A 14,394-nucleotide genomic window follows, 5' to 3' on the forward strand; every position below is an offset into this window, starting at 1 on the left:
TTGAAGTTGAAAACTGCTTTAGGGTCTGATTCAAGCACACCAAACTCTGTAGAAGCCCCTCTGATATCAGCAGGTTTAGTCCTGGCTCTTAGTGCACATTCTTCCTTTCTTTCCCTTCTATGTACCTTGTAGGTAGCTACATGTAGTAGCAGGTACTTGGGCTTTTTAGGATTAAGGTGATGTTACAATATAAGAGGGCCAAGGAGAGATTGTTTTTAACAGGTGACTTCTAGATTTGGATAAAACAATATAGAACATGGTAGAAATGTATCTTCCTGAGAGACACATCTGCAGTGGTGCCTGCTGTGGTGTGGTCCTGCCACAGCATTCTTATGTTTCTGAGTTGTTTGTGCTGGGTCTTCCTTTTCAACTTCTACATTTCCTGAGTGGCCAGGGTAGTTTTTAAGTTTGACAATTTGGATACCATAGTACCAAGAATTGTTACCTCATGGCATGCTTTTGCAAACACTACTCTGGAACTTCAATGCCACTGTAGAGTATCCTGTAGGATATGTGGTTTGCAACGCACTTCTAGTGGAAGAGAAAAAATTGGCCATATTTTATGTAGAGCATGCATCAGCAGAATTGAATCCCCATCCTGGATTGGTTTTGCTGTGATATGCAAGTCTGTAGATATACATATTCATGTTTTTTGTTTTGTTTTGTTTTTGTTTGTTTTTTTGTTTGTTTGTTTTTTTCCAATCTTTGGTTTAAATGACTGTAACAGCTTCAACAGATGAATATTTTCTACATTGCTTCAGAAAAATGAGGAAAAAAAAAAAAAAGTCTCACCGCTTCCATCCAGACACCCTGGAGACTGTTATTTGCTATCAGATTGCTGGAAGTCTGCAGGTCTTGGGCTCCTTTAGGATATCTGAGAGTCGGTGGATCCCCAGCAGTGGTGGTTACTGGTATTGCAAGCCAGGTCCAAGCGTTTCCAATTCCTCCCTGTCTGTGGTGATTCAGTCCTTGCCAGTTATCACCGTAGTGAGCCAATATAAACTACGAGCTGCCAAGGAAGAGTACAAATGTGTAAACACTTCAGAGCTATCCTGAATTTCATGGATTTCCCCATTTTCTAGAGTTCAGTTCATTTGCAATAACCTAGTTCTGTTTTAACCTTTCTGGGGGCAGAGAGACTGAGGCACAGATGGTCCCAACTGCTCAGAAGTAGGAATTGAACTTGAACTTGTGGTTGGAGTTGTGTTTTATTGCTTTGCAGATATTTCCTGAGAGCAGGCACATTCTTATCTGAATGGCTAGGGCTTGGATAAAGTTAGTAAGATGACATTTGAGAAGATGGTCCCAAAGTCATTCCTTACAGGGGAGTAGCACAGGCTGTTTGAGCCTATTTTAGCCCACTGGAAATGAGGGGAATTAATTGGGAAAACATTAAATAAATCAACCATGTAATGAAATAAACTTTAATTCCATTTAAGCTTTCTTCAGATGGCAGATGTAAGGGCCTGATTTCCATCTGGAATTTATAAACGCGGGTTTGATGTGAGATGTGAATACTGTGTGAAGGACTTGTGTTTTTACTGCTGGAATGCTTTTGCTTTGAATGGCATTTCCTTTCCCCTCAAAATGACTGCATGGAAACTTGAGGTAAGATAATATGTGCAAGTTCAAATACAGCACATCACAATAAAATGCTGATGACATTTGGACAAGTTTCTGTTAGTATTATCTTATTTAAAAGAACTTCTGATTGCTCTCGTGTTTAGAACAATAGATCTTGGGAGACTTCCTGTAATGAGTAGTGAAAGGCAACTTTACTCTGAATCTTTTAGGGAGCTCCTGCAGTTTCTGAGACAAGCAAAAATGATGGATACTCACATGGAAGATCTCAAAGCAAAAGTCACTTTTGCAAAAAGTGGGTTTCCAGAAGATTCAGATTGCAGTTCTGATGGGGACAGTGATCCATCTAGGAGTGCTAAAACTTCAAGCCTAGCAGGAAGCCAAAATGCCTTTGGGAACAGGAAAAGAACAGGTCAGCACATCTGGAAGAGCTGAATCCTAACGATAGGCTTTTGTTAGTGCTTATTTTAGCCCTGTGATTTCTATGTAACTTTATTTAATGTCACCTTGCAGTTACCCACATTTAGTACTTCAGTGAGCGCTAAGTTCCTCTCCTGGAAGTCTCTAACTGAAATTAACTGGAAGCTTTCAGCATCTTCTGAGTGATAACTTCAGAGGTGTTTCTCAAATATTGAAATTCTAATGAGAAGTGAGTCATTGCACTGCTGGTGTGATGCAGAGGGAACTTGGGACAGTCCTCATATGGATACCATGACTTACACATCGTAAGGAGGGATATTATGTTGCAATTAATTCTCCAATTTAACATCCTTAAGCCATGGGGTAACTCTGGCTCCTCTGGCCACAGAGGCAAAGGCTTTTACATTTTGCATTGTCAACAGAGTTTCAAGAATTTTCAAATCAGTTGTGATCCATAATGTTCTGGTTTTATGTTAAATAGCCCTGGAATTTCAGAGATTTGCCCTCCAAGTCTGTCATCAATCTCAAAAATGGCATTTGAGATTTTGATTGCTTGTACTGTGTTTAAAAAAAACAAGTGTTTGTGGATAAAGTTATGGGGAATTGAGTTATATATTGAGTTATAGGCCCATTGCAGGCCTGTAATTCAGCAACACATAAATAGTGTGGTTTGGAGCAGCTCTGTGTTAACAGTTTCCCTGTCACTTGATTTTTTTTTTTTTCTCCAAACAAAGTGCCATCCTCTCTTGAATGACTCAGTTGCCAGATCTTTGGTAATGCTCTTCTCTGAACAAACTTACTTTACTGCTATCCCTGTATGCTGCTGCTGGTAACAGATTCTGTTTTCCATGCCATTCTTAATTGCATAAAACACGAGGTTACGGCATAGTTTTCACATAAAAGAGTGATTTGTTCCAAGAAATGCAATTACCAGTGAGCACAAAGGGCATCCGTGAGCATCCTGGTTTCTGAAAGGTGTTTCAGGTGGGTGATGTGTGCAGGGTGTGAATCAGTGTCCGTGAGGCTTCCCTGGGATGCTCAGGCTGCTTTGTGGCACGTTCAGTATCATCAGGAACCAGTCCGAGGTCCTGTTAAAGCACTGAGCAATTCAGCCATGGAGGATTATCAAATAAAGCATGTCGTGGTAATAAAAAATCCAGAATAAAGGGCTGATAACTCAGGACAGTTAAATGTTTTCAAGGGACTTTTTGTGCACCTAGATTGATTGCTGTGGATGTTACAGGATGCTGCTTGAGGGTCAGTGCAGTTATGTGTGTGTGCAAATGTAAATACAGCTCTGGCTGGCAGGGCAGGTTTGTACAGCAGGGCTGCTGGAGGAGTGTGGGCAGGCTCTAATGTGACCAGTGGGCTGTAATGGAAAGTGGAATTTTCCTCTCTGCCAGCCAGGGCTGAAAGCTCTGCTGTCCCCAGCAATTGAATGAACTGCTGAATGGCAGTTCATATACCAGCACTCTTAGCTAACTGTTGATCATTCCTCCTTTATTAGGAAACCCCTCATGCGTGACTGCCTGGTCTGGTACTTAATAGGTGGCTGGGAATATGAGGGGAAAGAAGGGACAGCCCTTCAGTTTGCTCAGGATGTGTTCTTAATAAATTTTGCTTTTGTTTTCTTTTCAGACTTTGGTGTTAGTGCGTTCCTGGCCACTGGTGGTGACATTACCAGGAATAAAGTCAGGAAAACCTTTGTGGGCACACCTTGCTGGATGGCACCAGAAGTTATGGAACAGGTGAATTGTTTTTCCCGGTGTCCTCTGAGCTGATCTGCACCTGGAATTCCCTGTTACCAGCAATTACTATATTTATTTATAACTAATATGATAATTTGACATCCTGAAGAGTTTTCTTAAACACAGGATTTTCTTTGATTTGCCTATTGCAGCCAGACTCGTACTGGGGAATGTTAAGTGTTCAGTAGATTTTTGCCCCATTGCTTCTCTTCAGGCTCCTGCCTAAGGTGAGGATGAGACAGCTCAGTTGTTGCATAAAGAAGATAAATCTGCCCCTCCCTTTGCATGAAGGTGAGGTAGAATATAAATAGTTTCACATGTGGTAAATATGCTATACACAGCTCAGTAACATGCTCTTCTGCATCTGCAAACATAAGATTTGGGGTAGTTTGTTGTGATATGTCAGAGTGGGGAGTTAATTCAGTATAATAACATGCATTTGACATCAGGTTTTTAATGTCTCTTGGCTTGTGAGTATCTAAATGCTGAGGAATGCTTGCATCTCCCCCTTCTTCCTCTGCTCTTTTGGCTCACTAAAGGATGTCATACTTCTTCCCCTTGCATGGAGAATGCCACTTTTTGTTCTCCACCGCTTCTAGACTAAACTACAGAAGCTTTGTCTGTGTGACTTCTGATGAAGGATACCTGGAAACTTCATTTAATGTAAAATTGCTGTCCATTTCTGAGCAAGATTCACAGAGAAAATTACACCACAGTCTTAACAAGGCATTTGTAGTAACTGTCGATGGCATTGATGTACACTGCCATGAACATTCTGAAAATTATCCCTCATCCCCTTAAAATCAGTTTGACAGAGGCCTGGGTTTCTGAGAGGTGTGCTAAGCAGAAATATAACTGGCTATAAATGGGTTTCCATTTTTCTTTCCAAATTTTTTAAACAAAAATATTTAAGGATTTGTTTTATTAAAGTAAATCCACATTGAAACATTTCTCCTTGCTCTTGTTTTCAGTAAAATATTTTGAAGCTTGGGAGGATCTTGAATAAGACCCCCATGTATATCTGTATCTAAAATCAAATGCAGCTAAACACCAGTGCATTAAAGTGCATTTTTTCCAATATCTAAAACTCCCTGAGGAATGGAGATAATTTTGGAGTAGCTTAAATATATTATTGATGAAAAGCTTGTTCAATGTTTGGCCTTTTCAGTGGCTCCCCATGGTGGGACTGAGGGGCCAGTGCATTCCAGCACTGCTGCAGCCTCCTCAGAGTGCAGGTCTAACAGGGCAGGATAAAGCCACACTTCCCACGTCAGGGTTGTCTTTGCAAACTTGATTCTGAACTACCTCACTGTCATATTCTTCTGCATTTTTATATTTAAGGTTGAGTTAAAAATAAATAAAAATAGAGTATTTGGTCTTTCTGAAGCTAGATCAGAGCTGTCTCTTGCTTTCCTGTTCTGTGTGTCGTGCCCAGGCCTCAGCAGCCTGGCCAATGCTGCTCCAGGCTCTTTGCAGCTGCAGTCCTCAGGACAAAAGGGAAAAATACCTTAAGGAGGGAGCTAAAAATGGGAAAGAAAGGTTTCAGTGACAAAGTGAGGGGTGGTTCCCCACAAATGTGTTTCTAAAGGAGGTAAGGTTTTTATGGAGTGTAGTACCTCCACCAAGGTTGTGCACATCTAACCAGTTGCAAATATCAAGTTAAAGCAGTATTTGGGATGCTGATGATGCTGATGTGAAATCCTTCAATGTCCATTAGGTGATCTTGCTGCCTTCCAGCAGGTGTCACTCTGAGCCACTGGATCCGGCCGGGAAGAGGGACAGAGGGCTTGCTCTGTTAGCCTTTCACATGTAGATATTATCGACCCAATTCCATCTGGTTTACTTCAGCACCATTAAATTCCTTCAGAATGTTAATATTTGATTGCTCAACATTGTCTTTTAATGTATGGTCACTCAACGAATTTATGGCAAAAAAAAAGAAGTTGATGAGAAAAATAAATGTTGTTGATATAAACTAACTGCAGGGTGGTGACTAATGTATTGGACAGATGTCAAGATGAACTACTGCAGACAGTTTTGAGCTTTGTAGCTTTCACTTGCTGGCAGGATTATGTGAAATAGTGAAAAAAACCCCTCGCACTAAACTGTTAAAATCTTGTCAACAAATGGAGAGATGTGCAGAATATTGGTGTGCTGCAAGAGTACCTGAAAGATGGAGCTAAGAAATACCCAGAAGTTATTCTCAAATCCTAAAAATAGTGTGAGAAGACAAAAAAAACCACCCTTACAGTGTACTTCTTCTTGTTCTGTGCCCTTTTAAATGTTACTAGACATCTGCTTGTTTATTTAACTGACTTGAAATCTGTTCAAAGTCATGGCATCCATAAACTGAGGCACTTCAAGAAACATTTTCAGACTTTTAGGGCTCATGAAAATTGTGCTTACAGAGTAGAAGAATCAGTGCAACATATAAATTCCTGTCTCTATAGCAAGTTTCATTCCAACTCTAGTATTATATGACAAATAGTGCAGGAGGGGTTTTTGTTAGTTTGCCAAGATTCAAGATCATCTTTAAGGTAGTTTGGGGAATGCTTTTTGGCTGCATCACAAGGAGTGTCTTTCTGAAGCTTGTTAGGTTAGCTGAGCACAGTACCTCTGTTAGGTCTGCTCTGATGCAATTTTCATTTTTCTGTAGTGTAGTGAGAAGAAACACAAACCATCCTAAGCAACCAAAATGCTTTGATTTTCGGAGCTGCTCTTGAAGTTAGTACATAATGTCTCTCCCCTGCAGTGGAGAAAGCAAGTGCCAAAATATTACCTAATGATAATGAGGAAGTAACTGCTTTGGCATATGAAATATTTTTTCCTGTGCAGGAGGGGAAGTAAATGCTATAAATTTTCCTGAACAAGCCTGTGTTTAATGTCAAGTGCAGAAGCTACTGTTAATTAGTGGAGGGAAACATTAGTCTGCAGGCAGGAATGAGGGGCTTTTACTGGGCTGGTGCGTCATGAAGTTCCAGGATGGAGCATATTTGCAGTCAGGTTGATTAAAAGTGTAGTGAGGCGGGTGTCCCATGGGGTAGCAGTCCATCTATTAACTATGAGAGTTTTATTGCACTGTGTAATGACTGCTGTGGCTGTGTATAGAAGTCAGAGCCCAGTGCCTCTTTATGTTCTGCAGTGGAGTTTATGGCAGAGCAATCTTGATTGTACAGTGCAGAGCCATGATTTTCACCAGACTGTGACTTCTACAACACCTCCTGGAAGGTATGAGGAGCTGAGGGGAGAGAAGGGAGAAAGTATTGTTTCCATCTCTCTAGTGGTGGTCTTTCCAAATTTGTGGGGAAAGGGTGTGGGGAAGGGATGGTAGTGTAGGACAGCAAGAGGCACATAATAACATCCTCTAATATTTTTCAGGTCAGAGGATATGATTTCAAGGCAGACATTTGGAGCTTTGGGATCACTGCTATTGAACTGGCCACAGGAGCAGCTCCTTACCATAAATACCCGCCGATGAAGGTGAGCAGATCTCCAGATACTTGTGGAAGATAAGGGATCACTGTGTTCTGTGGATGTTTTCAAGAATTTGGCTAGCATGTTGCACAGAAGAGTTTGTCCTCTCAGCTTAGTACGTTGCATAGAAGAGTTTGTCCTTTCAACCTGCACTTGTGGATCGTGATGTTCTTGGATGTATCGAGTCACCTTTTAAAAATACACCACTTCATCAGCATTATCTGAGACTGCAGTTTTTATTTAGATCCTGAGTCTCACCATTCTTAAGGAAACTGCTGTGTGTTTTAAACCTCTGAAGTCAGCAGACGTTTTTAGGGTTATAAATAATAATCCAGAATGCCTTATGGGCACCCAGTGACACTTGGCTAGCCATTTTTTCTCTTGTACTGATAAAGCCTGTCAGACATTCTCTTGATACCTCTCCTGTTACCAGTTATCCGAAAGAATGTTTAATTTTGTTTAACACTGACAATCCTGTCAATCACTGATCCAGTTCAAAGTACCACATCAGTATGAAACTGTGGTATTGTCAACAATAGTATTTTATTAAGGTTGAAATGAAAGAAATGTTCTAATTTAAACTGTGACACACCAAAATTCTTTTTCAAATATCTTGAACCTTAGATCACCTTATAAGTTCGGCTAACTCTGTTTCCTGACTCTTGAACCAGGAGCTGCTTCTAACACGTTGTTCTTTCAGGGGGAGGATGCATCTCAAAGTTAAGAGTTGACACCCATCAGATGTGGTCTGAAGCATCCTGTCCTTCTATTGAGCTTTGAGATCTTTTTCCTTATCTCCTTTGTGGTATCTGATGAGGCCTTGTCTCGATCACAAAACTTTAAGCCCCTTTGGCCCATCCTCTTGAAGGGCACTTTGGTTCCCCTCCTGGGATGTGTGGTCCTTTGGATCAGACACGAGCATGTGGAGAGCCTGTTCTACCCCCAAGGCTCATGGTTAGAGCAGTGATATGAGGCCTGTGGGTGTCAAGTCCCTCCACTGCTGGCATTGGGAGTGTGAAGTTTTACACAGGCAGATAGTGATAGGACAAAGGGGAGTGGCTATAAACTGGAAGAGGAGAGATTTAGATTAGATATGAGTAAGGAATTCTTTACTATGAGGGTGTTTAGGCACTGGAACATGTTACCCAGAGAAGCTGTGGATGCACTATCCCAGGAGGTGTTCAAGGCTAGGCTGGGTGGGAATTGGAACAGCCTCAGCTAGTGGAAGGTGTCCCTGTGCATGGCAGGGGGATTGGAATTAAATGAGCTTTAAGGTCCCTTCTAACCCAAACCATTTAGTGACCCTGTGGGCAAACTCCCATTTTTTCAGTCTTATCTGCTGAAGTACTGTGGGAGTTGGGTGTCACTTCTTCAGGGCCTGGGTGCATCCCCTTCCACACCACAATCACGATGGCATTTGGAAATCCAGCTACTCCTAACTCAGAGCAGGCACATCCAAGCCAAATGGATGGACTTTGCACAGATTTAACTCTCGTGGAACAAAATTACTTTTAAGAATTGTCATCTATGTGCAGGCACTGTTGAGAGGCTCAGTAGTTCATAAATGCCATTAAATTTCTTACAATATCAGTGGCTGTGCCAGAGCAAAGAGCAGTTATGGGGAAAGTGCTGCTGATTTAGATGCTGCTGGTTTCATTGATATTTCCTTCTGGGCTGTGATTATTGGTAGCATTTTACAGCAGCTTCTGCAAATTTTACTTCGGTTTATTGTGGTTTTAATGCATGGGATGAAGCTTTGAATACTAACATCACCTATTTAGTATCAACAGCACCTACTTAGTGTTGTCATATGCTAGATAGAGTCCCCAGTTCTGTGAGGTTTGGGTTCCAGTCATGCAGCCTGCAAGAAGACTTCTCTTTTTTATTTACTGAATGTAATTTTATTGCACTGCAGATTAATTTTGTTATGCAGCAAAGTTACTTATGCATTAAGTGACCCTTCAAGGCATGGGGAAGAAATCAGGGAATTCTGTCATGGGCTGTGTAATTTCAGCTAGATTGATGGGCTTTTGCTGCCCTAAGCAATATAGCTGTTGAAAGCTATTTAAATGTGCTATGTGCTGTTTCCTTTTCTAAAAATAGATTTTCATCTGTATGTAGGTGACAAGTGGAAATGGAAATGAGTAATTTTCTTCCTTTCCTTCAGAATATTTAAGTGATGTGAGGGAAAGAACCAGTTTGGCTTGATAGCTGCTTATGTGAGAAATGCCTTCACCTGCTGTCACACTGCTACATGAAAGTGGACTCATGTATTTTTTTTATGTTGCCTCTGTCTTTAATTTGATTTCTAGCGAAGAAATACCTCAGGGAGGTACATTGAATCAAAAGCTTTGCACAACTGCTCATCTTGAATGAGGAAAACTGGTAGAAGTTCTTCTCTGCTTGCAGTTTTAATTCCACAAAACAGACCTGAAAACACATTCCAGCCTTGTGTTTGGCCCACAGACTGCAGTGTGGGCCAAGAGATGGGATGGAAAGCAGTAACTTAATTGGGGGTCTTTGTTGTTAACACATCCTTGTTGACTCAGATGCTTGATGAAAGTGCTTGTCTAAAACATATTTTCCCAAGATTTGTCTGTGACAAAACCCAAGGAAAATCTCATTGCCAATAGCAATAATTATTTCAGGTTCTAATGCTGACACTACAAAATGATCCTCCATCTTTGGAAACTGGTGTGCAAGATAAGGAGATGCTGAAGAAATATGGGAAATCATTTAGGAAGATGATTTCATCGTGCCTACAAAAAGACCCTGAAAAAAGGTAAGAATGGATCACACCAAAATAAATTAAAGCAAGCAAACAAACAAACCCCCCTAACTCACAAACATCATTATGTTCCCTATTTTTTGAAGTTGGTATACTCTCTGCCCCTCCAAACTTTCAGTCACAAGGAACACAGCAATCTTGCTGTGTGGCAGGCAACAAATTCTCTTGGCTGTCCTTATTTTTATGGATAAATGTCTGGCACTGTGCCTGGCCAGGGCACACATTTTCCATTTGGGTTAATGAGAGTGCATCCCAGTCCACTGCCTGGGTAGGGCCATTCTCCCTTGGCCACCTCCAGCAGGTGACTTCAGTTCATGTTTTGTTCCCAGTCAAAACTGCTTTGTGTTTACAAATCAGAAATTACAGGTTGAGGAATGTGTGTTTACTTGCAAAACTACAAAAATAAACTTTTTAAAATTTAGCAGTGCAGAGAAGGCTTTCAGTGTAGTTTTGACTAGTTTAATTATATGTCGTATTTGGTTTGGATGGGAAATCAGGAAAAACACTGACAAAATTTTACCAACATGTTTTCATCAATACAGATTGCTTAAGTGACCTGATGACACTTTCAGTCTTCCTTGAGCAGTATCTTGACTACTCAGTGACGTAGGAAATATTACCAAGGGGATGGTGTGTGTGCTGTGCCATTTTTAATACCTCTTAGGTTGTTTTTTTTTTTCCTCCTCAGTAAGCAGACTTAATTTTGGAAAGGAAAAAGTTCTTTCATAAAATAATAATAATGAAGACACTTTTCAGTTCCCTCTTGTGTCAGATCCAGGAACACAGGCTTCTCACGCACTGTGCAATGAGCCTCTCTCTTCTATCAAGCATTACACTTGAAATACATAATGAATCCAGTGGAGTGCTTGATAAAAGTTGATAGCTGGGTTTTTTTCCCAGCATGACATTCTTTCCCCTTTCCAAAGTGTATCCTATCCTTGCAGGTTAGGATGTGTGCTGATCAGTTTATACATAATCACTGAATTGTGGCACACCCCTTCTTCCCTCAAGCACTTCTGACAGCCACTGGCATTGTCCTGACTGTGGAAGCAGGAGGTTGGCATGTTGCAGAATTTAGTGCAATTCCTTTTTCATTATTTTAGGGGCTCCCTTGCTCTGAGGTGGATGCATTTTGTTGGAGTACTCTGTGATGAAATAAACTCTGTGATGAATGGCCTTTGCAAGTCACTGATTAAACTCTGTTACTATTTAAGCACTGTTTGCAGTGAGGAAAATGCTGTAAGCTGCTGCTTTCTCATGCAGGCTTGAGGCTTTAGCAAATTCCTCCTAAACTGACCAAGGGATGTCTCTCACTTTCCAGTGAAGTCTGACTTAAAGGGGAAAATAGTTTATACTTGTTCATGTTCTTTTAGGCCAAGATTGATCATTCTGCCTATGTTTAATAGAATTAATTGCACACATTTAATCAGGTATCTCTGAAATAACTGTTACTTGCACAGGGTGAGTACTGCACTCTGGTGATGACTCTGTAATTTCCATTTTGAGCACATTTTTTCTGTGATTCTCTTGTTATCTAAGAGTCTCAAGTTCAGCATCAAATTGGGAGCAAATTCTCCCCACCAGTCCCAAGTCATTCATTGCTTTTGAACAGAATAGGCCTTGTTCAGAATACACTGAGTAATTTAAAAGATTGCTGGTGTAAAATTTACTTGGAATACATTGATTTTAGGGGAATTATACAGGAGAAGCTGATGCCTTCACAAGATGCCAACAAGCTGCAGCAGCCTGGAAGACCGTTGGGTTGAAAGGGAGCATTTATAATTGTCTTTTCTACATCTGTTTTTATTGACAGACCAACAGCAGCAGAACTCCTAAGACACAAATTTTTCACAAAAGCAAAGGTAAGAAAACACTTCCTAAACTGATTTATGCAGAGGCTGTGGAAAGGACTTTTCAGAAGCATGATAGGTGTGGGTGACAGCTTTACTGGCAGGAGTGTGGGCTCTTTCACTTGGAGCCAGCAGAGCTGAGTGAGTTGAATGGGTCATTGTGAAGGAGCAGAATAAAATCCCCCTTCTGTATCTCCTGTGTATGCTGTTGTTAACAGAAATTATCTAGGAATTCTTGAGCATTTAACTGTCTTTCAGTGCCTTTTGGGTTTCTTCTTACTTTGTAATTGTGCCATTCTGGCTGCCTGTCCACCCATAAAGGTCTCAGCTGCAGTGAGTGTAACTTAGATTTTAGTAAGCTCTCTAATCAGTCTGTGTGTGAGGGGCTGAATGAGGCCCACTGTGCAAGAGCTACCAAAGATATTCCACCCTGTGTTGCCTTATGGAAAGTGAAGATCCTGTGGTACACAACAGTGGGAAACTCCCATTTGTAGCCTTGGAGTGAGCTGCCAGTGAGCATTATGTAATTACTGCCCGGAGATTAGTGCATATGCAACGTGCGAGGTCTTACTGCGGGAGACAGACAGCAGTAGCACAGGGCAGGATTTGCATTTCCATGAGCATGGGGAATGTTTTCTGTTTGCTTTTTTTTTTTTTTTTTTGTGATCAAAGTGCACAGGATTTATAGCAGAATACAGATTAAACTATCAAAAAGAGACTGCATACTTAGCATAGCACAGCAGCATCACCAATTAATCAGGGTAGTTTTCAACGCCCAGATTAAGATGCTTAAATGGAATTGGCCATGCCACGTATCTGTACAGGAGCTGGATGCCTTATTAAAGCTGACAGGAATCTTTACAGGTGCAACCCAGGGAGAGTTGCTCTTCCTCTTCATGAGGAGAAGCACAGGGGCAAGTGCTGATCTCTTTGGTGACCAGTGACAGGACCCAAGGGAATGGCCTGAAGCTGTGTCAGGGGATGTTTAGTTTGGATATTAGGGGAAGGTTTTTTCCCCCAGAGGGTGGTGGGGCACTGAACAGGCTCCCCAGGAAATGGTCACGACCTCAAGGCTGCCAGAGCTCCAGGAGCATTTGGACAACAGTCTCAGGTGGGATTGCTGGGGTGTCCTGTGCAGGGCCAGGAGTTGTACTCAATCCTTGTAGGTCCCTTCTGACTCAGGGTATTGTGTGATTTGATAATTCTATGAACCAGAGAAGTCTGGAGGGTGATCCAGTTGATGAAATGCAGAAGTTTGCTTTAGGGCAAGTTTAATTGATGTCTGGGCTCTTGACAGTATTAACTAGGGTTTCACTGTCCATAGTGGGATTTTAGGCAGCTGATTAGTCTGCATCTGTATGCTGGGTGCACACTTGGTGTCCAAAGTGATAAGATGGTTTACACATTGCTGACCTTTCTCCATTTGATTCTGCAAGTTCTAGTTCATGTTACACTTAATTGTGTGTTAAATCTCCTTCGTGCTTTCATGAAGGTGCTGGAGACATATTAGCAGGGTGGTGATAGAAAATTAACATTATTGTAAATGAGGCACTGCTTAACCCAGCATCTGGAGTGCAAATGTGTGCCAGTTCACACAGGGTTAAATTGCTGTCGCACATCAGCCACTGCCAAACTGACAGCTGGAACTTGAGGGCTGAAGAGTGCAGCTTCTATACATCTATATTGAGTCATATATGTAAATACCATCTAGGTTATGTAAAAGTATGGTTTGATAATGCTGGGAGCCACTTATCAGGAATGACAGAGTGTATCTTGAGACTCTCCATCCTGCCTGCAGGCAACCATCCTGGGGGAGTTCTGGGAGCTCTGCGTGGGCAGGGACAGCAGAGCTTTCCAAATGCACTGGTGTGGTGTGGAATACCCAGCCAAATGCCAGGGTGCTGGCCTGGACTGCCCTGCTTCTCCTGCTGCCATAAGTTTGGCCCCACAATTCAGCAGTGAGAAAATTGTATTCTCAGGAACCCACATTGGCCAGTCTGGAGCAGCTTGCTGAAGAGGAAATTTAATACAATAAAGCGTCACAACAGTTCCCCAATATTCAGTTGTGAGCACTGCATTTACTTCCTCTCTAAACATAAATGCTGTACATTTTTTCAGCCACTTTAAATCTTGCTGTCCCAATTTCTGTTTGCTCCAGCACAGAGGAATTCTACATCCCAACCTGTCTGAGGTTTGTCTTTGACAGTTGGACAGGCATAAATTTAGGAGTAAGATAAAGCAAAGGGGTTGAATCCAGATGGTGTAGTAGCTGCAAGTGGAAGAAAGCCAAATGCCTCAGCAGGGTACCAGATACTGCAGTATAATATGTGTATTTCCAAATAAATCAGAATAATATCCAGCTCCTCTGTTGTTAATTCCATGTCACTTTGCATAAGGAGAGTGCCACTGTTAACTGAAAAGGTATTTAGGATGAAACATCACATACTGCAGCCCAAAGGAGGGGAGTGGTTAATATCCTTGGGGGAATAGGGATGAAACATGTAAACCACTTTCTGCTAGAAACAACTTAGCA

General features: G+C 41.5%; 1 protein-coding gene across 2 annotated transcripts in view; it reads left to right on the forward strand.

Annotated features, from left to right (window-relative positions):
* OXSR1 (oxidative stress responsive kinase 1) overlaps nucleotides 1-14,394 on the forward strand; it is an 88,304-nt gene that overhangs the window by 59,731 nt on the left and 14,179 nt on the right. The window contains exons 1-6 of one of the 2 annotated variants that reach the window (XM_053977235.1): nucleotides 870-1,608; nucleotides 1,794-1,993; nucleotides 3,640-3,749; nucleotides 7,128-7,229; nucleotides 9,872-10,005; nucleotides 11,825-11,873. In XM_053977235.1, the coding sequence (XP_053833210.1) occupies nucleotides 1,825-1,993; nucleotides 3,640-3,749; nucleotides 7,128-7,229; nucleotides 9,872-10,005; nucleotides 11,825-11,873 (564 nt within the window). In that variant the 5' untranslated portion in view covers nucleotides 870-1,608; nucleotides 1,794-1,824. Of the gene's footprint in view, nucleotides 1-869; nucleotides 1,609-1,793; nucleotides 1,994-3,639; nucleotides 3,750-7,127; nucleotides 7,230-9,871; nucleotides 10,006-11,824; nucleotides 11,874-14,394 lie in introns of those variants that run through there. The other variant, XM_053977226.1, reaches the window with a different exon arrangement.

Source organism: Vidua macroura, chromosome 1 (genome assembly GCF_024509145.1).
Source record: "Vidua macroura isolate BioBank_ID:100142 chromosome 1, ASM2450914v1, whole genome shotgun sequence".
Lineage (NCBI taxonomy): Eukaryota > Metazoa > Chordata > Aves > Passeriformes > Viduidae > Vidua > Vidua macroura.